The sequence below is a fragment of the Tamandua tetradactyla genome, chromosome 8 (genome assembly GCF_023851605.1).
Source record: "Tamandua tetradactyla isolate mTamTet1 chromosome 8, mTamTet1.pri, whole genome shotgun sequence".
NCBI classification, from domain to species: domain Eukaryota; kingdom Metazoa; phylum Chordata; class Mammalia; order Pilosa; family Myrmecophagidae; genus Tamandua; species Tamandua tetradactyla.
This window is the reverse complement of record NC_135334.1, coordinates 94,731,174-94,755,425: the sequence shown is the minus strand read 5'-3', so window position 1 is coordinate 94,755,425 and position 24,252 is coordinate 94,731,174. Positions and strand designations below refer to the sequence as shown.

Sequence of the window (24,252 nt, the reverse complement as noted above, 5' to 3'; positions counted from 1 at the left end):
CATGTTTCTGGACCTTATCTTTTGGCTGGAGGGAAATATTAAAAAGACAAAACTAGTTAAAAAAAAAAAAACTAGCTATGGAAAAAGTAATGGTTTGAATGTTAACTGGTGGGGGAGTGAGAAGGCAGAAACAAAGGGTTAAGGAAGGAGGTATTCCACAATCTGTCAGGCGAGCATCTTTTTAGTTACTGAAGAAGAAAACAGGGATATAGGAGGAAAGACAATATGAGAATAATTCTAAAAGGAAAAGCAAAACCAATAAAACTGCTGAAGAGTAATCCTTTTGTTCTATGATGGGCTTTGCAATCTTACACATTTCTTGAAAACTCAGAAATGACAACTAAGAGTGGTGTTTGCTTCTATGGTATAAACAACATAGAGATGATTTTGTTTTATTCTAGGATAATTCCCTGGGGTTTAGCAATTTTCTGAAAATTTCCCTTGCCAAACCCACAAATGAAATGCAGCCAATTAAAAATGTTTCTCTTTGCCTCCTCAGCAAATTATCAGCAGCTCGAGCTATTGTATCTTCTTGGATCTTTGCTTTAATAAGATAGCATTTCTCCCACCACAGTGTAATTCTGAATTATTTTGGAGTAAATGAAAGCAAATGAAAATCTATTGATAAAGATTATGAAAAACTAGGCTGAACTGTAGATTCTCCTACACTCCTACTCCCAAGTAAGGCTTTCTTTAAAATGAGCATTTACTGAGGGCTCCACATGGGCTATCTTGGACAAAGTCCTAAGCTGACTTTTAAAAGAAATACACTACCTTGGCCTTGTGCTAGGAACTTCCAGTCTGCTTGAGGGATTAAGATACATAAATGCAACAACTACAGGGACAATGCTCCATTCACAGTTATTGATCCCCACTATCCGTCCATCCTTAGCCTTTCCCTCTCCCTCACCCTTTCTTGCCTTACTCCTCACAACTCCTTGATTATGACTGCAAAATATCTCTAGAATACATGCCCTTCATTCCCATTCCCATGCTTTCATAAATTGGCCTTGGCTATACCCCTTCAACTTAGCTTTAGACATTCTCTTCCATGCAAGTTCTAGCTACACTCAACAGCATTAAGCTCCCCAAATAAGCCAAGGACCCTCACCCCATCACGCTATTGCTAATGCTTCTCTCTGCATGTAACCCCCTCCATCCTCACCCTCTAACTTAGCCCAGTGAGATCAAGTCACAGGCCAAATGCCATCACCGCTACAAAATCTTACCTAAATGAACAGAATGAGCCCACCTCTGTGCTCCATAGCCGGCATGGAACATTAGGCAATAATGTTTGTGAAAAAGTAGAGGGAACACTGAGTTAATACAGAGAAAATAACTGCAGGAAGCAGCTACCACCTCTGGGGAAACACAAGGAAGAGAGGGGGTTATCAGAACTTAGATGCTTAAAGGGAGGTTCAGAGCTAGGAGACAGACCTCTGAGGAAGGAGCCCTGCATGATCACTCACTGCTGGTACTTACTCTAAGGGAGTGATGGAGCTGGTTCTGGGAGTGCAGAAGAAAAGCTGATTTGAACTATCACTGCCAGGATGCAGGGCCATTGGTTGGAGCAACACTGCTAAGAAAACAGCAAAAGGGAATAAATCCTTTTTCTCCTTCTCCTTCCAGTCTCCCTCTAGTGCCATCCACTGGCAGAATTTAATAGGAGTCAGTTGGTAAGGAGACTAGCTCGCAGAACACAGAGTACAGAGGGTGGATCTGGCACACGTCCATACATTTAGCTTCTTTCTCTGTAGTTAATTTTCCATATACCCCAGAATTAATAAGAGCCAGCATTTACTGAACAATTCTAAGCCCTCTATATGTATTCACACATTTTAAATTCTTAGTGTTTATTAATCACATTAATAGAAATGAGGAAACTGAGGCACCAAGAATTCATGTGCCCAAAGAGACCCAAGTAGCTTATAACTGGCAGATCCAGGATTCAAAAAGAAAGTGGGTGCACCAGAGTACTGTGCTATGAACTGCTGGTGGGAAACCTACCCTTTGAGAGCACTTCCCACAAGACATATTGGCACATTGTCAAGGTGGACTTGAATATGAATCATCTGGAAAACCTGCCCAAAATTCAGGTTCCAGGACTCACTTCTCCAAGACTAATTTGGAAAGTCTGAGGTGAGTAACTGAATTTAAATCAAGTGTGCTCCAAGTGTGATTCTGATATAAATGATCTATGGACCACAATTTGAGAATACTGACTTTGTAGGGGGCTGGGGAGAAAGGAAGGGAAAGTAGGATATATTTTGAGAAAGCTCCCCAAGTGCTTCAGATAGGCCTTTTGTCCCTCAAGTTGAGATTCAATCTTCAAACACACAAACTCTGATCACGTCATATCCTGCTTAAAAGCTGTTCAATTCATTCCACAAATGTATTAAACAAATTAATTCAACAAATATTTGTCAACCACATACTATGATAGTCAATGGGATACATTATGGGATGCATGGGATAAATCAGTGAACAAAACAATGATGGCTCATGGTCCTTATGTTATAATGGAGTGGGTGGGCAGGGGGATGATTTATGTAAACCATAAACATAATAAATTATCCTGTTAGAAGGTGCTAAGTGCTATGGGAAAAAAAAAAAGTAACACAGGGTAAAGGGGAGTGCCGGAAAAGAATATTACAACTTTTAAAATGTTGGTCAGGGTAGGTGTCACTGAGAAAGTGACATGTAAGAAAAGTCTTGGCAGTCAGCCAGGTTGGTATCCAGGAAAAGCCTTCTAGACAGAGGTAACAGGTAGGGAAAAGGTCTGAGGCAGACTATGCCTGGCATGTGTAATGCCTAGCAAGGGGAATGTAGGAAAGGAAGTCAGAACTTGCAGGGCCCTGTAAGCCTCTGTAACAGCTTTGATTTTTCGTACTGGTGAAATGAGTAGTCACTGGAAGGTACTGAACAGAGGGGTGCAATGATTTCCCCTTTACAAGGCTCACTCAGGCTGCCTTGAGTGACTATTGATTGCAGTAGGGCAAGGATGCTTGCAAGGAGACCACAGAAAAGTTGTAGTAACCCAGGAAAGAGGTAACGGAAATCAAAACAATAGGCATACCTCAGAGATAATGCCAGTTCAGTTCCATAATACCATAATAAAGCGAGTTACATAAATATTTTGGTTTGAAAGTGCATATAAGTTATGTTTATACTATACTGTAATCTATTAAGTGTGCAATAGGATTATGGCTGAAAAAAAAGTACATAATTAAAATTAGACACAGAGCAATGAAGTGAGCACATATTGTTGGAAAAATGATGCCAATAAGACCTGCTCAATGAAAGGCTGGTGCAAACTTTGGGGGAAGATGGCAGAGTAGTAAGAAGGTTCAGGACTGTCCCCCTTAAGCCAGACAGCCTTGGGAGTTCACAGAGAAATTGAGACCTCAACCAAGGGCTGGTGCTGTGAGGGTTTCTGACTCAGTCACAGGAAAGAATTGAAGGACAAGTCAGTATGTCAAAGAGTTTAATAAGCTAAATGCCAGAGAACCTCCAGGAGATCTAGGCTGGATGCCAGAGAGCCCTGGGAATTCTTGGAGAAGGCGACTCTAACCAGGTGCTGACACCATGAAGGTTCTTGACTTCGCCACAGGAAACTCAGCCACACAGAGTAACTCCAGGACTAATCACTGTGTCCGGCTCAAAACTTTAATGCTTAGAGAAAGTACACATTCAAAGGAAGATGAGTGGGCATTCCCCAAAGGAGGAGAATCCCCCTGAGGTCGGAAACCTTGCATTGTAAGTACTGGGAGGATTCCTTCCCCCTTTGGCTATGCTAATAAGGACTGATGAGCTGTACTTTTCATTGGTTCTTTTCAGGTGCAGACCTGAATATGGGCTAAGTGTGTGTGGGCTAGATGTGTGGGTGCCAAAAGGAACTTTTGTTATGGGTTTTAGGGTCACTTCCCCCTCCTTCCCTTCCCTATCTAACCTGATTCACCCACGCCAGGAACTGTCTGAATCAGCTATTGCAAAACTCAGTAAGACACTGTATAAGATTCAGAGAACAGTGAGAAGAAGCTGTTCTAGTAAGATAGTAAAGTGCTCTCTCCGCACCTGGCGGTTACAGCATGCCATCACCAACTCTCGCAGCAAGTCGCCGTGAGGACCAGCTCCTGGCTAACTCACTGGTGACAGAAAGGAACATAAAAATCCGCTTCCCCAAATTCAGGGGTGGGCACAGGCAGATCGCCAATCACAGCTTTAGATTAGCTATTTGGGATGACTGGGGGCTTAGCTCTGAGGGCAGCCATTGTTCCAACCCACCCTGACAAAAACAGGGCAGGAGAATTAAGACACTATATTAACTCAGGGCTACAGGTGACAGATTAAGTACTGCATTGGCTGGGCAGGTCAAGAAAGCACAGCTTTGGGGAGGTGTAGAAGAAGCTCCTGGTACCCTTCCTGATCCCGGTCCTAGCGTTGTGGAGCAGGTCTGGACCCCCTCTGTGGGTGTCTGGCCTTGTTCTACTTGGGAAAGACCAACTTGGGAAACTCCTCTCTAATGTGGCCCCCCTTCAGAATTTGCCCTCCAGGCAAAAGCAGCTTGAGGCAAGGAAAGCAATGTAAGAAACAATTCAGGTGGATGGCCAGGAGCAAAGGCTTTAAATAACCCAGAGTGGGAGAGGGTCTGTTTCCTGGGAAGTAGAGGGGGCATTCAAATGTCTGTAAACAAGGAAACTCCAAAGCAAATAGCAAGCCCAAGCAGAGGACAGGACATAAGCCCAGAACAAACAGGGAAGACCCTAAACTTTGCATTTACCTTCCTGATAGTAGATTGAAACTCAAGAAAATCTTTGTCATATCACCAGTTGTTTACAAAATCAAGAAACAGACATTTTAGGGAGTAAATCCCAGAATTAACATCTAAAAACATTAAAATATACAGTGTACAAGATTACAAGACAAAGAAACAGGAAACGATGGCCGGTCCAAAGGAAAAGGGTAAAAATACAAGAAAAAAATCAACAAACAAGACCAGACTGTGGAAACACCAAAGATTTTGAGAAAATGATCTTCGATACGCTCAAGGAGATAAAGGAAAATATAGAGAAGAAACTAAAGGATGAGAATCTCAAAAATGAGACAGGAATTTTTTAAAGGAACCAAACAGAGCTACTGGAGTTGAAGACCACAATTATTTAAATGAAAAATCCCAGACTGGAGGTAGCAGAAGAAAGAATGAGCAAATTTGAAGACAGGGCAATTGAAATGAGTCAGACTGAGGAGCAGAAAGAAAAAAAGAATTTTAAAACATGAAAATGGCCTAAGAGACTTCCAGGACACCATCAAGTGTGCCAGTGTATCTATTACAGGAGTTCCATAAGGAGAAGAAAGAGAGAAAGGGACAAAAGGAATATGCAAAGAAATAATAACAGAGCATTTCCCTAATTTACAAAAGATGTAAATATGCACATCCAAAAAGCCCAGAGAACACAAACAGGGTAAACCTGAAGAAAACTATGCTGTCACATAGTGATCAAACTGTCCAATGCACAGAGCAAGGAAAGAGTTCTGAAAGCTGCAAGAGAAAATCAACATGTTATGTACAAGGGACTCCCAATTAGATTAAATGCTGATTTCTCATCAGAAACCATGGAGGCAAGAAAGCAGTGGGTTGAAATACTTAAAGTGCTGAAAGAAAACAATTGCCAATGAAGAATTTGATATCCAGAGGCCTTTTTTCAAAAAGTGAGAGATAGATTGAGACATGCCTGGATAAACAAAAGAAAGGGAGCTCATGAACACTAGAAATGCCCTACAAGCAATGCTAAATAGAATTCTTCAGACTAAAAGGAAGGGACACTGGATAATGATTCAAAGCGACATAAAGAAATAAAGACCAATGAAAAATGTAACCATTTGAGTAATTATAAATGTCAGTATTATTGTACGATATTTTTTGGTATATAACTCCACTTATAAGTCCCTACAGGTGCCAAAATGCAAATGCATAAAAGGTAATGATAAATCTATTGTTTTGGACATACAATGTACAAAGATAGAATTTGCTATAAGTACAAAAGATGGGAGAATGGAGGGACCCAGGAACAAGTACATGTACGCTATTGAAGTCAATTTGGTTTCAAAACAAATATGATTGTTACATATTTAGGGTGTTAAATTTTAATCTTATGGCAACCACAAGGAAAATAAATGAAAAATATACCCAGATAGAAATGAGACTTAAAAAAGTCTAAATAGCAAGATGGCACAAGAAAGTCCTGCATTATCTGTAGTGACTTTACATGTAAATGCATTAAACTCTCCAATCAAAAGGTAGAGATTGGTAGGGTGGATAAAAAAATATAACCCAATTATATGTTGTCTGCAAGGGGTGCACATTTAGTTCAAAGAAATGAATAGGATAAAGGTAAAAGGATGAAAAAATATATACCATGCAAGCTGTAACCAAAAGACAGCTGGGGTAGCTTAGCTATAGACAAAACAGACTCTACGTCAAAAACATGATGAGACAAAGACAATAATCATATATTGTAATAAGGGCCACTCAACAAGAAGACATAATAAGTATAAATATATATGCACCTAACAGAAGAGTTCCAAAATATATGAAACAAATACTGATCAATTTGAAGAGAGAGACAGATGGCTCTACAGACATAGTAGGAGACTCTAATGTATCATTTTCATTAGTGGATAGAATATCTAGAGAGATATTCTAGATATCTCGACAATGAAATACAAGACTTAAATGATACTCTAGACCAACTAGACCTAACACATATACAGAACACTTCACCCAACAACAGAATACATATTCTTAAGGCAGCTGAATCATTTTCAAGTATAGACCATATTTTAGATCACAAAACAAGTCTCAATACGTTAAAAACTATTGAAATCACACAATATATCTTCTCCAACTACAATGGAATGAAGTTAGAAATCAATGGAGGGAGAAGGGGAACATTTAAACATGCAGAAATTAAACAACATACTTTTAAATAACGAATGGGTTAAAGAGGATACCAGAAGGGAAATTAGGAAATATCTTTAAGTGAATGAAAATAAAAAATGCAACATACCAAAATTTATGGGATGCCATGCTAAGAGTAAAATGTATAGCTCTCAATACTTACATTAAAAAAGAAGAAAGATTTTAAATCAGAGACCCAACATCAAAACTGGAAGAATTAGAAAAAGAGGAGCAAACTAAACCCAAAGCAAGCAGAAGAAAGGAAATAACAAAGATTAGAAGGGACATAAATGAAATAAATAAAGAAAAAAAAAAACTAAGAAAACCAAAAGCTGGTTCTTTGAAAGCATCAATAAAATCAACAAACCTTTACCTTGACTGACAAAGAAAAAAGAGGACACAAATAACTAAAATTGGAAATGAAACAGAGGACATTACTACAATTACACTGAAGTAAATAGGACTATCTGAGGATACGTTGAACAACCGTAAGCCAGTAAATTAGTAACCTAGATGAAACGGACAAATTCCTACAAACACACAAACTACCTACACCAACTCAAGAAGAAATAGAAGATCTCAACAAACCAGTAACTAGGAAAGATTGAATGAGCAATTCAGAACCTCCCAACAAAGAAAAGCCCAGGACCAGATGACTTCACAGGGAAATGTTACCAAACATTCTAAGAAGAATTGGCACTAATCCTGCTCAAACTCTTCCAAAAAAATTGTTAAGGACATGTTTCAGTTTGCTAACGATGCCAGAATACAATATACCAAAAAACAGATTGGCTTTGAGTGTGAAAAATAACATATATATATAATGTTTATAATATATAAACAGTAAATTTCAAAGCACACTGCAACAATTAATTGTAGAACTTCAGAGTTTGGTATGGGTTACAAGGCCACAATTTTAGGTTTTTACTTCTACCTGCTCCAGGACACTGGAGACTAAAAGAAATATCAGTATAATGATTCAGCAATCATACTTGTTAAATCCTATCTTCTCTGTTGTAACTCCACCTTCTCCTTTATCTCCCAATCTTTAGGATTAACTTTTTCTAACTTTTTCATGCTGGAAAGGGCTATTGATAATATGGGGTAGGGGGATGGAACTAATTGATGTTCTGGGGAAACTGGCCCCTCTGAGTTTCAGGATTTATCTGGCCTAGCAACCCATCTGGAGGTTGTAGGTTTCTGGAAAGTAATCATAGTGCATGGAACATTTGCAGAATCTCAGATAAAGCCCTAGGTGTTCTTCATGGTTGGCAGGAATGGTTTTAGTTGGGGGTTGGCAAACTATCAGAAGTAGCAATGTCTAGCTGAAGCTTGTGTAAGAGTAGTCTACAGAGTAGCCCCTCAACTCTATTTCAACTCTCTCAGCTATTGATACCTTATTTGTTACAATTCTTTGCCCCCTTTTGGTCAGGAAAGCGTTGTTGATCCCATGATACCAGGAATTGGCCTTTACAATGGGGATTTATTAGCTTACAAATTTACAGTTCTAAGGCCAAGAAAATGTCTAAATAAGCCTTCAGAGAAGGATGATACCTTCTCTGAAGAAAGGCTGCCACAATCTGGGGATTCCTTTGTTACATGGCAAGGCACATGGTACAACCTGCTGGTTCTTTTCTCCTAGGTGTCATTGCTTTCAGCTTCTGGCTCAGTGGTTCCCTCTCTCAGTTTCTTAATTTCATCTCTTAGCTTCTCTGGGGCTTCTCTGAGTTCTCTGGGCTTTTTCTGTGGGTCCTTTATCCTCTTATAAAAGACTCTCATAAGAATTAAGACTCACCTTGAATGGGGTGGGTCACATCTCAATTGAAATAACATAATCAAAATATCCTACCTACAATAGGTCTGCACCCTAAGAGAAATGGATTAAAAGAACATGGCCTTTTCTGGGGTACACAACAGCCTTAAACTTCACAGGAGGGAACATTCCTTAATTCTACAAGACTAATATCACCCTCCTAGCAAAGCCAGACAAAGACACCAAAAGGAAAGAAAATTACAGATCAGAATTTCTTATGAATATAGATGCAAAATTCCTTAACAAAATATTGACAAGTTAAATCCAACAGCACATTCAAAGAATTATATACCATGATCAGGAGGGATTTATCCCAGGTATACAAGGGTGGTTCAACATAAGAAAATCATTAAACACCATACACCACATTAACAGGAAAAAACACATCATCTTCTCAGTTGATGCAGAAAAGGCATTTGACAAAATTTGGCATTCTTTCTTGATAAAAACATGTAGTAAGCTAAGAATAGAAGGAAACTTTCTCAACACAATAAAGGGCATATATGAAAAACCCACAGCTAACATCATTATTTTTTTTGTTTCTTTTTTTTATTTTCTTAACATCCTCTTAATGGCAAGATTGATTGCTTTGAATGTAAAATTCTGAAGCTGCTGTCAAAGACATTTTGTTAGCTCCTCAGAAAGCTAAATATAGAACTACCATGTGACCCAGTGTGCTGGTTTGCAAGGATTATGTGCCCTGGAGAGCCATGTTTTGATCCTTATCCACCTTGTAGAAGCAATCATTTCTTTTAACCCCTATTCAGTACTTTAGGTTGGAAGCATGATTAGATTATCTCCACACAGATGTGACTCACCCAATGGTGGTTATTAACCTTTGATTAGAGAGAGATGTGACTCCACCCATTCCAGGTGGGTCTTGATTTACTGGAATCCTTTAAAAGAGGAAGCATTTTGGAGAAAGGTACAGAGCCACAAGAGAGCCATGAGAACCATGAGAGCCCACGCAGCCAGAGACCTCTGGAGATGAAGAAGGAAAACACCTGAGAGGGAGCTTGATGAAACAAGAAGCCTGATGAGAAAGCTAGCAGACATCACTACGTTCGCCACATGCCTCCTGCATGTCATCAGCCTTCTTGAACCAAGGTATCTTTACCTGGATGCCTTAGATTGGACATTTCTATAGCCCTGCTTTAATTTGGACATTATCATGGGTTTAGAGCTGTAAACTCGAAACTTAATAAATTCCCCCTTTTAAAAGCCATTCTGTTTCCGGTATATAGCATTCCGAAAGCTAGCAAACTACAATACCCAGCAATCCCCACTTCTAGGTATATACCCCAAAGAAGTGAAAGCAGGAAGTTAAAAACATTTGCACACCAATATTCACAGTGGCACTATTCACAATTTCCAAAAAATGGAAGCAACCCAGCTGTCCATCAACTGATAAATGGATGAACAAAATGGAGTATATACACACAATGGAATACTATTCAGCCATAAAAAGTAATGAGGTACTGATATATGTGACAACTTAGATGAACCTTGAAGACAACGTGTTGAGTGAAATAAGCCAGAAACAAAAGGACAAATATTGTATGATCTCACTGATATGAAATAACTAGAATAAGCACACTCAAAGAGTGAGAATCTTGAACATAAGTTACCAGAGGATGGGGTGGTGATAGGAAGTGAGGAGTTAACGCTTAAATTGTATAAAATTTCTATCTGGGTTGACGGAGTTTTGGTAATAGATGGTGGTGATGGTAGCACATTGCAAAAATAATCAATAGCACTGAATTATACATTTGAATATGATTAAAAGGGGACATTTCAGGTTGTATACATGTTACTAGAATGAAAATTTTTAAAAACATAGGACTGTACAACACAAACAATGAACCCAATTATAAAGGATGGACTATAGTTTATAGTACAATTATAAAAAATGCTCTTCCATGAATTGTAACAAACGTACCATACTATGAAAGATGTTAATAATAAGCTGATATATGGGGACTCTGCTTTTCATGCATGATATTCCCATAAAACTATAATTTATCTAATAAAAAAAATCAACAACCTATTCAATTTAAAAAAAGGAATAAAAGAAAAGAGTCTAAGGTTTTGAACTAAGTGACTGAAAGGATGGAGTTACTTATCAATTGATAAGGAGAAGGCTGAAAGTTTTTTTTTCAAGTGGAGGTGTTGTATATATATATATATATATATATAAGCGGAGAGTTGTCTAGACTAGAGATTAAAAATCTGGGGGGTTTGGTATATGCCTGGTATATACCACCATGCAACTGGATGAGATTATTAAGGAAAGGAAGTGAGAGAAGAGCAAGATCAAGAACTAGGCATTGGGATACCTCCAACAATAAAAGGTAGGGGAGGAAAAATAGCAAATGCTTTGAAGGAGCAACCAATGAGATTAGGAAAAAAACTGAGGAGTGTGGTCTTCTGGAGGCCAAGTGAAGAAAATGCATTAAGGAAGAGAAATGACCAACCTTCTCATATGTTATCAGTAGGTTAAGTAAAGCGAGGACTCAGAGCTGAGCACTGAATTTAGCAACATGGAGGGCAATGGCGTGCTTGACAATAGCAGCTTCCATGGAGTGCTGAGCATAAAAATCTGATTGCAGTACAGTTAAAAGAGCTGGAAGAAAGGCACCAGAGATATTGACTACACAAACTTTTTCAAGGACTTCCAGTAACAGAGGAGCAAAGAAATAGCTTCTTAGTACTCACTTTAATCTTATAGCTCCTTAGTCTAATATTCAAGACCTTGGGTGATGTGGACCCAATCCACTTTTCCAACTTATTAACCAAGCTCTCCACTTCAAACACCCTATAGACCCAGCCTATCATTGTTCTAGACGTATGTTAGGCTTTATCAACTTTGCTTTTTACTTTTGTGGTTCTCTCCACATAAGTTTTTCTTTTCCAACTCCAGAACTCCAAACTAAATATCATTGAAATCCTTCTTAATGCCATATTCTCCACAAGCACATCTTGATCATACCCGCCAAGAATTTCCTCAACCTCTAAACAACATTATATGTGTATCCCTGATAAGACTTTCAATATTTTCTACCTTAAACTATAGTTTATCTTAGCTTCCCTTCTTGGCAGTAAGCTCCATAACTAATACACCCTATCAAATATCTTATGGCTCACAAAACCTAGCATGGTGCACAATAAATATTTATGGAATAATTGAAAAATGAATGAAATGTATTTTCCATGTTAAGTATCAACTAGAAGCACTGGAATGCAGTAGTAGTTAAGAGATGTGACCCTCAAGTGACTATCCCACTTAGTATATCTATGCGACCTTGGAGAAGACATAAAACTTCTTTAGACTTTAGTTTAGAAGAAGAAAGGAGAATGCTTTCTTCTGTAGAAGAAAAGAGAATAGATCCCTGAGGATCTGAGCAATGTGGTTAGAGTACGAAGCGTGGTTTCATTCTTATCAGGGTGAGAATCGTAAAGAAAAAGAACTTGTAGGTCATGATGAGAATTTTAAATTTTACCCTAAAAGCAATGGAAACTCACTGAAAGTTTTCAGCAGGAAGGTGGTATGCCTGGTGGTGTATATATGTTAATCCAACAGTTAAAGCTGAATTAGCATTTCCTCCAGCACAGTAATTACAATCACACCAGTCTAATATTTTGTGGGTATAAGGAAAAATAATAATTAAGACTTCCTGTGTTCAGTTTTCTAAGATAGAAAACTAAATTAAACTTTGCTTATCAGTGTTAATAGCGATCTCAACTCTTTTCTGAAATTGTGATTTGGTTTCTTTATGTTGTTTCTTTTCATAATTTAAGATTTTAGAAGCGTTAAGTGTCACAAACTAAATCTCAACTACAAAAAAAAATTTATTAAGTGTGAAAGCAAAACAGATACATCTATTTAAATATTTTATACATATTTATAGATACAAGGACAATTTATCAAAAATTACAAGTTTAAAGAATAAGTATTATTTTGAAACAGCCAATACTTTTGAAAATATCCCATTTTATCCATAATTGGTGAATATTATCTATTTTTTTAAAAGAAACTTGCATTTTCTGGTAAAAAATATAAAAGTACTTTAGAGATCTGTCAAGATCTTTCAGGAACAGTCCATCTTGTCAAATCTAAAAAAGTGCAATACCTTTATCGAGAACTTCTGTTTTTACCAAATGGTTTTAAAAACCACTTGTGTTTTCCTTTGGGCTTATGTGAACTCTAGATCTTCACTTTCGAACCACAGGGCATCAATATAAACAAAAACAAATGAGAATGAGAGCTTAGGGTTGCTGTTCATTCATCATACTGAGCGAAGAACTTTCTCTTTAGCTGGATGAAAAACCATGGTATACTGTGATGTCCAATCTACCACGCAGGGCTTCACCAAGCCGAAACAGCCACACTGAAAGAAATGTGCGAGGTTCTGTGTGAATCCAAGGCTGCCAAGAAAAGAAGAGAACATGTCTTACTATATTTCTTGTTTAGTTCACGACATTCACTCAAACCACAAACATGCACTGTGAACCTACATTTTATAGCATCCACTGGAAATCCTGCAGGAATCTAAGGTGAATCAGATTTAGTTCCTAGGCTTACAGGGCCTGAAAACCAAAGCTTAATTCCATCTATGGACCTGAATCCTTATTTTGAGATTCCCTGGTTTCTGCTCAGCCACTTAATAATAATCATCCTTTCATTTTGGGTCCCTCACTCAGTGGAATGATCACTGCCATCAATACATTTCTTTCTTTCCATTCTCATTGCTCTCGTTCAAACTTTAATTATCTCAGGCCTGAACAATTGCAATGAACAAGAAGGATTTTTTTCCTAAACCTTTTAAGTAGCTCTCTACATGATGTCCCTGTCTCAATCAATTCCTTCCAAATCATCTTACGAATTGGAGACTGTTTAGTATTCCAAAAACTCTGCTATACAGGCATACCTTGGAGATCTTGCAGGCTCAATTCTAGACCACCACACAAAACCAGTGTCACTATAAAGCAAGCCATATGAATTATTTGGTTCCCAGCACATTTAAAAATTGTTTATACTACACTGTAGTCTATGAAGTCTACAATAGCGTTATGTCTAAAAAAATACGTATATACCTTAATTAAGAAATATTTTATTGCTAAAAAATGCTAACCACTATATGAGCCTCCAATAAGTCATAATCTTTGTTGGTGCAGGGTCTTGCCTTGAAGTTGGTGGCTGGTGACTGAGCAGGGTTGGTGGTTGCTAAAGGTTGGTGTGGCTGTGGTAGTTTCTTAAATTTAAAAAGACAAAAGTTTACTACATTGATTGACGTTTCCTTTCAAGAATGATTTCTCTGGAGCATGCAGTGCTGTCTGATAATATTTTACTCACAGGAGAACTTTCAAAATTAGAGACAATTCTTTCAAACCCTGCTGCTGCTTTATTAACTAAGTTTATATAATCTAAATCCTTTGTAGCTATTTCAAAAATGTTCACAACATCTTCACCAGTAGATTTCATCTCAAGAAACCACTTTCTTTGCTCATCCATAAGAAGCAACTCCTCATCTGTTCAAATTTTATCATGAGTTTGCAGCAATTTGGTCATATCCTCAGGCTCCACCTCTAATACTAATTCTCCTGCTCTTTCTTTCACATCTGCAGTTACTTTCTCCAATGAAGTTTTGAACTTCTCAAAATCATCCATGAGGATTGGGATCAACTTCTTCCAGACTCCTATTAATGTTGATATTTTGACTTCCTCCCATGAACCATGAATGTTTTTGATGGCATCCAGAATGGTGAATCCTTTTCAGAAGGTTTTTTTTCTTTCTTTTTTTTCTTAACATGGGCTGGCACTGGGAATTGAACCCAGGTCTCCAGCATGGCAGGCAAGAGCTCTGCCTGCTGAGCCACTGTGGCCTGCCCTCCAGAAGGTTTTTAATTTACTTTGCCCAGATTCAACAGAGGAATCACTATCTATGGCAATCACAGCCTTACAAAATGGCTTAAATAATAAGGCTTGAAAGTAGAAATTACTCCTTGATCCATGGGCTGCAGAATGGATGTTATTATGTTAGCAGGCATGAAAACAACACTCATCTCAAACATCTCCATCAGAGTTCTTGGGTGACCAGGTGCATTGTCAATGAGCAGTAATATTTTGAAAGGAAATCTATTTTTCTCATATACCAAAGAGTAAGGCTCAACCATAGGCTTAAAATTTTCAGGAAGCCATGTTGTAAACTGATGTCATCTGGGCTTTTTTGTTTCATTTATAAAGAACAGGCAGAGTAAATTTAGGCTAATTCTTAATGGTCTTAGAATTTTTAGAATGGTAAATAAGTACTGGCTTCAGCTTGAAGTCCCCAGCTGTATTAGTCCCTAAAGAAGAGAGTCAGCCTGCCCTCTGAAGCTTTGAAGCCAGGCAATGACTTCCCTTCTCTAGCTAGGTAACTCCTCAATGGCATCTTCTTCCAAAATAAGACAGTTTCATCTACACTGAAAATTTGTTTAGGGTAGCTACCTTCATCAAGTATCTTGGGCAGATCTTCTGATAACTTGCTGCAGCTTCTGAATCAGCACTTGCTGCTTTACCTTGCACTTCAATGTTATAGAGATGTCTCACTTTCTTCAACCTCATTAATCAACCTCTGCTAGTTTCAAACATTTCCTCTGTGGCTTCTTCACCTCTCTCAACTTTCAGAGAACTGAAGAGAGTTAGGGACTTGCTCTGGATTAGGCTTTGGCTTAGGGAATGTGGTGGCTGGTTGATCTTCTATCCAGACCACTACTGCTTTCTTCATATCAGCAATAAGGCTGTTGTGCTTTCTTATTATTTATGCATTCACTGGAGAAGCCCTTTTATTTCTGTGGGGTCAGTGGTTATGTCTCCTCTTCCATTTCTGATTTTATTTATTTGCATCCTCTCTCTTCTTTTTGTCAACTTCACTAAGAGTCCATCAATCTTATTGATTTTCTCATAGAATCAACTTCCGATTTTGTTGATTTTCTCGATTGTTTTCATGTTCTCAATTTCATTTATTTCTGCTCTAATCTTCATTATTTCTTTTCTTTTGCTTGCTTTAGGGTTAGTTTGCTGTTCTTTCTCTAGTTCTTCCAAGTGGACAGTTAATTTCTCAATTTTTGCCCTTTCTTCTTTTTTGATTCAGGCATTTAGGGCAATAAATTTCCCTCTTAGCACTGCCTTTGCTGCATCCCATAAATTTTGATATGTCGTGTTTTCATTTTCATTTGCCTCAAGATATTTACTGATTTCTCTTGTAATTTCTTCCTCAACTCACTGGTTACTTAAGAGTGTGTTGCTGAACCTCCATATAGCTGTGGATTTTCTGGCACCATGCCTATTATTGATTTCTAACTTCATTCCTTTATGATTTGAGAAAGTGTTTTGTATGATTTCAATCTTTTTAAATTTAATGAGACTTGCTTTGTGACCCAGCATATGGTCTTCCTTAAGAATGATCCATGAGCACTTGAGAAAAATATCCTGCTGTTATGGGGTGTAACATTCTATAAGTGTCTGTTAAGTCTAGCTCATTTATTGTATTATTCAAATTCTCTGTTTATGTTCTGTCTAGATGTTCTGTCCATTGATGAGAGTGTTGAACTGAAGTCTCCAACTATTATGGTAGATGTGTCTGTTTCTCTTTTCAGTGTTTGCCTCATGTATTTTGGAACATTCTGGCTCAATGCATAAATATTTATGATTGTTATGTCTTCTTGTTGAATTATTCCTTTTATTAATACATAGTGTCCTTCTTTGCCTCTTTTAACTGTTTTACATTTGAAGTCTAATTTGTTGGATATTAGTATAGCTACTCCTGCTCTTTTCTGACTATTATTTGCATGAAATATCTGTTCCCAATCTTTCACTTTCAAACTAAGTTTAATCCTTGGGTCTAAGATGCATTTCATGTAGACAGCATATAGATGAGTCCTGTTTTTTAATCCATTCTGCCAGTCTTTGTCTTTTGATTGGGAAGTTTAATCCATTAACATTTAGTGTTATTAGAAAGTACGAGCAGTACTTTCTTCTACCATTTTGCCTTTTGGATTTTATATGTCATATCTAATTTTCCTTCTTTTTACCTTTACTAGTAGTCTTCATAATATTACATCCTATGTAAATGCCACAGTTTGTTTAGCCAACCGTATGTTGATGGACATTTTGGCTGCTTCCATCTCTTGGTAATTGTAAATAATGCTGCTATAAACATTGGTGTGTAAATGTCCATTTGTGTCCTTGCCCTCATGTCCTTTGAGTAGAGACAGCATATAGATGGGTTCTGTTTTTTAATCCGTTCTGCCAGACTATATCTTTTGATTGGAGAGTTTAATCCATTAACATTCAGTGTTATTACTGCATGGGTAGTACTTTCTTCTACTATTTTGCCTTCTGGATTTTATATGCCTTATCTAATTTTCCTTCTTTTTATCTTTACTCATAGTCTTCCTTTATACACTTTTCTCCACACCTCTCTCTCCTGGCTTTTCATATCTGTCTCTTCTTTAGTATTCCTTGCAGAGCCAGTCTCTTGGTCACAAATTCTCTCAGAGATTTTTTTGTCTGAAAATGCTTTAATTTCTCCCTCATTTTTGAAGGACAATTTTTCTAGATACAGAATTCTTGGTGGGCAGTTTTTCCCTTTTAGTAATTTAAATATATCATCCCACTATCTTCTCACCTCCATGGTATCTGCTGAGAAAGCTACACATATAGTCTTATTGGGCTTCCCTTGTATGTGATGGATTGCTTTTCTCTTGCTGCTTTCAAGATTCTCTCTTTCTCTTTGACATCTGACGTTCTAATTAGTAAGTGTCTCAGAGTATGTCTATTTGGATCTATTCTGTTTGGGGTACACTGCACTTCTTGGATCTGTAGTTTTAAGTCTTTCATAAGAGTTGGGAAATTTTCAGTGATAATTTCCCCCATTAATTTTTCTCCTCCTTTTCCCATTCACTTCTCCTTCTGGGACACCCACAACATGTATATTTGTGTGCTTCATGTTGTCATTCAATTCCCTGAGTCCCTGCTGATATTTTTCCATACTTTTCCCTATATTTTCTTTTGCTTGTCGGATTTCAGACGTCCCATCCTCCAATTCACTAATCCTATCTTCTGCCTCTTGAAATCTGATATTGTAGGGTTCCACTGTTTTTTTATCTCTTCTACTGTGCCTTTCATTCCTATAAGTTCAATGATTTGTTTGTTTAGGCTTTTGATTTCTTCTTTTTGTTCATTCCTTGACTTCTTTATATTCTCCCTCAATTCGCTGATCTGATTTTTGATGAGGTTTTCCATGTCTGTTCGAAGATTCTGAATAAACTGTTTCAACTCCTGTATCTCATCTGAATTGTTGGTTTGTTCCTTTGACTGGGCCATAGCTTCAATTTTCCTAGTATGATTTGTTATTTTTTACTGGCATCAAGGCATTTAATTACCTTAAATAGTTTATTCTGGAGATTGTTTTCACTTTTTTTACCTAGGATTTTCTTGCTGGATGACTTTGTTGTCTATCTGTTCTTTGACATTCAGTTCAGCTTATTCTGGACATCTAGGTTTTGTTTAACAGATCAGAATTTTTCAGTTCTTGTTTTCTTGTTTCCTGCCCTGCCTCTATGGTGCCTATTTTTCCCCCCTTAGGAGGGTCTACTTAGGTATTATAGACCCCAGCCAGATTTTCCCAGGCCTCCTGTCAGGAGGAAAGAGTCACTGGTATCAGTTTTCCCTGCGGGTGAGACCCAGTAGATTGAAAGGCTTTCCTATGAAGCCTCTGGACTCTCCGTTTTTCCTATCCTGCCCAGTATGTGACGTTTGTCTGCCTGCAGGTCCCACCAGCATAAGGTATGCAGTATCTTTAACGTCAGTAGACTCTCCCTGAAGGGGGCGTGATAGAGACAGAGGAGAGCTTGCAGTCTGGTTTTAATTGCTCCACTTTTCCAGTCCCTGAGATCTGAACTCCTTGAGGAAGGGATTCCACCTGAGCTTGGCCCCACCCCTCTCCTGGAGAAGGCAGAGGCTCCAGACAAACACTCAAACAAGCTTAATTCTGCCTATGCCTGGGGCTGTGGAGCCCAAGAAGCCTTGCAGCTGTATCCAAAGAGCAGGCAAGAAACACAGTCACCAAAATGAAAGAGAAAAATCTTTTTCAGAGCAGGACCTCCGTTCTTAAGTTGGTACGCTGCTCTGTGTCTCTCTAGGTCCTATATGCCTCCTCCTTTCCTTCAAGGCCCAGACTTTTTCAAATCGAAAAAAACTGTTTTTTTTTTTTTTCTTTTTCCGTGAGCCCTGCCCCCTCGCACCTGGGTAAAAACCAGCGACCTCTGCTTTTACTCAGGGTTTAGCTGAGCTGGAGGCCTATTTTTCATAGTCAGAATTTATTAATTAATTTCACAATTGGAATTTGGTTGCACTCAGCCCCTGGCTGGTAAACTCTCTTTCTTTTCCTCTCTGGGAAGTAGCCTGGAGGGGAGGGGTGCTGGTTGAGTGGGCTGGGGAGCTCAAGGTTCTGGGTGGGCTCACAGCCAGTCCAGCTGGTCCAGACTGGGGTATGCTATGTGTCCAATCACTGCCGTGGCCCCAGTAGTTGTTCTGTACTGTTCCTGGCTATTTATTAGCTGTTCTGGAGGACGAACTAAATCCCACACCTTGCTAAGCCCCCATCTTGGCCCCCAGTTTCTAGATCTCTGGAGAAGCACTTTTACTTTCCTTCAAGAACTTTTTCTTTGCATTCATGACTTAGCTAACTGGCTCAAGAGGACTAGCCTCCAGCCAATCTCAGCTTTTGACATGTCTTCCTCATTAAACTTAATCATTTCTAGGTTTTTACTTAAAGTAAGAGACACAAAATTCTTCCTTTCACTAGAACACCACTTATAGGCCACTGTAGGATTATGAATTGGCCTAATATCAATATTGTTTTGTCTCAGAAATAGGGAGGCCTGAGAAGAGAGAAAGACAGGGAAATAGCCAGTTGGTGGAGCAGTTAGAACACACATTTATCAATTCAGTTTGCCATCATATATGGGCATGGTTCATGGCACCCTAAAATAATTACAATAGTAACATTGAAGACCACAAATCACCATAACAGGCATAATAATGAAAAAGTATGAAAAATTGTAAGAATTACCAAAATATGAGACAGAGACACAAAGTAAGCACATGCTGTTGTAAAAATGGGGTCGACAGACTTGCTCAAAGCAAGGCTGTCACAAACCTTCAATTTGTAAAACCAAAACAAAACCTCAATATCTGTAAAGTGCAATAAAGCAAAATGCAATAAAATGAAGTACGTCTGTATTCGTGGCCCCTCACCTCCTAATAAAAACCCTTTAAAGATACTTCTCTATCCACAGGCTCAAATCCAAATTCCTTACCTTTGTATTTAAGGCCCTCACAATAAAGCTCCAACAGGTTTTAGCTTCCCAAACTCATCTTTATAACCTGCTGCTCCAGCTATTCTATTTTTCCCAAGATCGTAACTGCATGGGTCATTCACCTTTCCTAGGACACACATTTTCCCATCTTTACCTCAAAACGATCTCCTTATCCTTGTAAATCCTACCAGTTCTCAAGATTCAAGTCAAGATCCACTCCTCTTTGGAGCTTTCCTGATTACAACAGTCTTCAGCAACATTTTTTTCTCCATTAAATTCCTAAAGTACTACTATCTATTCCAATTATAAGGAATGTTTCTTTTTATGCATATATTGTCTCTTTTAAGTGCCTAACCCAACCCCCTACACACATAAAATCACATGTCCATATGAAGTTGACTATGATGCCAACACTGTTGTTAAGTAAGAGCATTGAGAAAAGTACTGATTCTAATCAGAAAAGAGCTTCCAAGGAAGAAGGCTGACAATATAGAATTGATGAGGCACCAGCGGTGAGACATGTTGGGAATTTACATGCCTGGCTTCAGAGGTAGTTTGTAAGTAAAAGTATCTTAGGAAAGGACAAACAAGGAAAATTCTCTGGTTTTGGCTGAATTTTGGAAGCTCTATGGCTTTATCTTTAGTTCCTCTAGCTCTTGTTGCCATTACTTTCACATGTCTCCCATATTTCTGACTCTATCCATTTATTCCTACTCTTCTCCAGGGCATGGAATGCCCTTCCTCCTATCTCCACCACGAACAACCCCACATCTTTCAAAGATTGGCTTAAAATTCCACCTCTATCTCATAGGTTTCCTTACTGTAGTGAAGTAAATATTTATTCCTCTTGTTAAACCACTGAGAAATGGACTTTAATATCACTGTCAGTCTGAAACAATCATCATAAGCTTTCATCTCACCCCACTCCCCACTGCTTTAGTCATCTTTCTTCCCAATTAAGTCAGATTCTCTCCTCTCTAAATACACACAGCAGTCATATCCCAATCTCTTACTTCATTGTCTAACAGTCTAACAGTTTCATCTTGTACCATGAGTATGCTTTAAAATAGACTGGTCATAAGATATGCGGTAAGTGTTCAAAATCCCTAGAGGGCTCTGGGTCACCTCTACAGCACTTGCAGCCTCCAAGACCCTGATACATGTGGTAGGGAGATAAGCTTCAAAGCCTGATCTTTCATATCATAAGATGACAGCCTTCCTACAAATGCTCTCAGTTTCAAGTGAGCACAGGTTTTACATAAACAATACCCTGGGGGGAAAACAGCCCAACTTGAAAAACTAGCTTCTCCCTGACACAGGTAGACACATTAAACATAGGGATAAAACAGTAACTGGTGATAGAAAGCCAGGATGTAATCGTGGTAGAGCTTACAATTTAATACTTTCTACAGAGAGCCTTGTGGCTGGCATTCTCAGCCACATGCTTAACTATCTCACACTGACCTCATGACAACAACATACAACACCTTGGGACTGTGTGGCCTAACTGCAGTGATTCCTCACCATGGTAAAACTTCAAAGTCACTCACTACTTGTGCTGAGCCCAGCAAACTAAATCGTAAATTCTTACCACCTTGGGGCTAATGATCATAGGGTATCATCTGGTAATGATCCTAAGACCCCTGTCACCGAGGATTCCAAGAAAGAAGGGTTTGGTTCAACTCTGCCAGACAACAATTTAGAGAACACCAGTATGGCTGTGGGGGGTAATTAGTGGCTAGAGTAGCTTTCACTTACTTATATGGTGTCTTCCTGAGGGACAAAGTTTGTTTCAGATGTCTGCTTTGCTTCAGCAAACTGGTTCTCTCATGAGAGGTCAGGCCCAGAAAAGCAATCTGAAAAAGAAGGTTGAAGGCACATGAAAAAGACCAGTATACCGTGGCTCTATCACTCCTAGATGTGCATCTCAGGACACTGGCAAATATTCAGTATTTCCTCAAAGACAATACAATACCACCACCCTTTTACCCAGATCATGGCTAAGGCAAAGATTCATCAATTATAAACTGTACCCTACTGAGTAAATCCAGCTACTGGGCACTTCTTTGTTGTTACTGTTGTCTGATTTTAATTAACCTTCAAGAAAGCACTGGGAGGCAGGCCACAGTGGCTCAGCAGGCAGAGTTCTCGCCTGCCATGCTGGAGACCTGGGTTCCATTCCTGGAGCCTGCCCATGTCAAAAAAAAAAAGCAGCGTGCATTTTGACTTAAGAGTTGTGCGAAATTGCTTTTTCAATGCAAGCCATGGCTTATGGCCATGAGACTGGAATCTCAATATATTCAGCATACAATTTTTAGATGAATAAAACAATATAAGACCAAATAAGTACAATTATCTCAACTTGTTTGTTCCTCTTAGTGTTATCTCTTTGAAAATGGCCAAGTAGGGCGGGCCGCGGTGGCTCAGTGGGCAAAGTGCTTGCCTGCTATGCCGGAGGACCTCGGTTCGATTCCCGGCCCCAGCCCATGTAACAAAAACGGAGAAACAGAATACAATAAAACAAGAAAATGTTTAAAAATGTTTCCCTTTCTTCCTTCCTTCCTTCCTTCTATCCTTCCTTCCTTCTCTCTGTAAAAAAAAAAAAAAAAAAGAAAATGGCCAAGTAAAAGTCTATTAATCTAAAGGGGTAACATCTAAATCCATACATTTGGGGAAGGAAAAACCTAAGGTTAACTTAAAAGCTCCCAAATCATTTAAAACTACTACCTTTCACTGAGTTTCCTCATTTAATCCTCAAAACAACTCAAACATCAAGTTCCTTACTATAAAATGGAGACCATCACACCATCCTCATCAGATTGTTTTAAGGATTTGGGATAATATATTTAAAATACCTAGCTTAGTGGCTTAGAGAGGTAAAGTAACTGGTCCAAGGCCACACAGCTAGAAAGTGACAGAGCAAGGACCAAAACCTCAAGGCGAAATTAAAGTACATGTTCCTAACAGTAGTCTATACTCTCAGTTTGACTTGCTCCACTCAAAGCCATGACTAACTGGAACACACAGGAAAAAAAAGGTTTCAAACAACTGGGTTGCTCTGTAATTAAAGGTAAATCAGAATTTTTACCTTTGAATTTTTTGAAAATTATTCAAAACTTTGAGTCCATTTTCCTACCTCAAAAAGTACAAACATACTAACCTTTAAAAAAAAAAAGGATCTTATACTCTCATATACTTGTACTTGTTCTCATATACTTGTACTTTCTTCCAAAAAGAAGAAAATTAGAATTGATGTCTCGAGTCTTAGGTTCTTCTAATTCTACCTCTTACTAGCCCTATGACTATAAGTAAAGCACTCAGCATCTCTTAAGTTTAGTTTTATTATTCACTGTTTACACCTCAAATGCATGCAAGGAAATACATGTGAAAATGCTTTGGAAAATGTAAAGCATATGTAAATATTAGGTATTATTAATGATAGCAATTAACAATAATGAATGCTGAATTACAACCAGTATCTGTTGATGTTAGAGGGATAGGAGATTAGGATGTATGTTTAGAAGCCTCAATTCAATCAGAATTAACTCTTCTCTTTAGCATTTTTTTCTTTCTTTTTTTTTTAAATTGGTCCCAGTAAAAGTAGAACATATCTTGCTTTTGTTGAATAAAGCTCTAATTACTTGAGATCTTGAAGTAATTGGTCAACTGATATCCATTCTGTGTGAGCAGGCCATAAGAACAATGAGAATTAGGTTAGGCTTGTAGGGGAAAACAGACAGCAGGAGGGGGACAGAAATTTAGTTGAAAGCTGAAGATGACTACTGTCCTGGAAACTGAACTTTTTCATTGCCATGACCTTCTCTAGAAACATAATTACCATGTCCACTGGTTAGTGTTATTGTCTTTCATTTCTTCCCCACTCCCATTCATTTAAGCACTGCACTACAATAAGTATAACAAACAAGGCTGAAAAAACTGAAGGAAAATAATTCTCACATTTGCACAATGCTTTACAGTTTATGCATGCCTTTAAATATCATATAATTTAATTGTATGAATGGGACTGTCAGAAGACCTAAGATTCCAGATCTGATTCTGTCACCCATTAGGAGACCTGTGACAATTCGATCCATCAATCTGTATCACTTTCTGTAAA

At 38.3% G+C, this 24,252-nt stretch overlaps 1 protein-coding gene across 2 annotated transcripts in view; it reads right to left on the bottom strand.

The window, feature by feature from the left end:
- Window positions 1–12,600: 12,600 nt before the first annotated feature.
- The window catches only part of ZDHHC13 (zDHHC palmitoyltransferase 13), a 79,839-nt gene continuing 68,187 nt past the window's right edge, over window positions 12,601–24,252 (bottom strand). For both annotated transcript variants that reach the window (XM_077114198.1, XM_077114200.1), the window contains exons 16-17: window positions 21,894–21,991; window positions 12,601–13,196 (exon numbers count right to left, since the gene is read on the bottom strand). In XM_077114198.1, coding sequence (XP_076970313.1) covers window positions 13,058–13,196; window positions 21,894–21,991 — 237 coding nt within the window. In that variant the 3' untranslated portion in view covers window positions 12,601–13,057. The remainder of the gene's footprint in view (window positions 13,197–21,893; window positions 21,992–24,252) is intronic.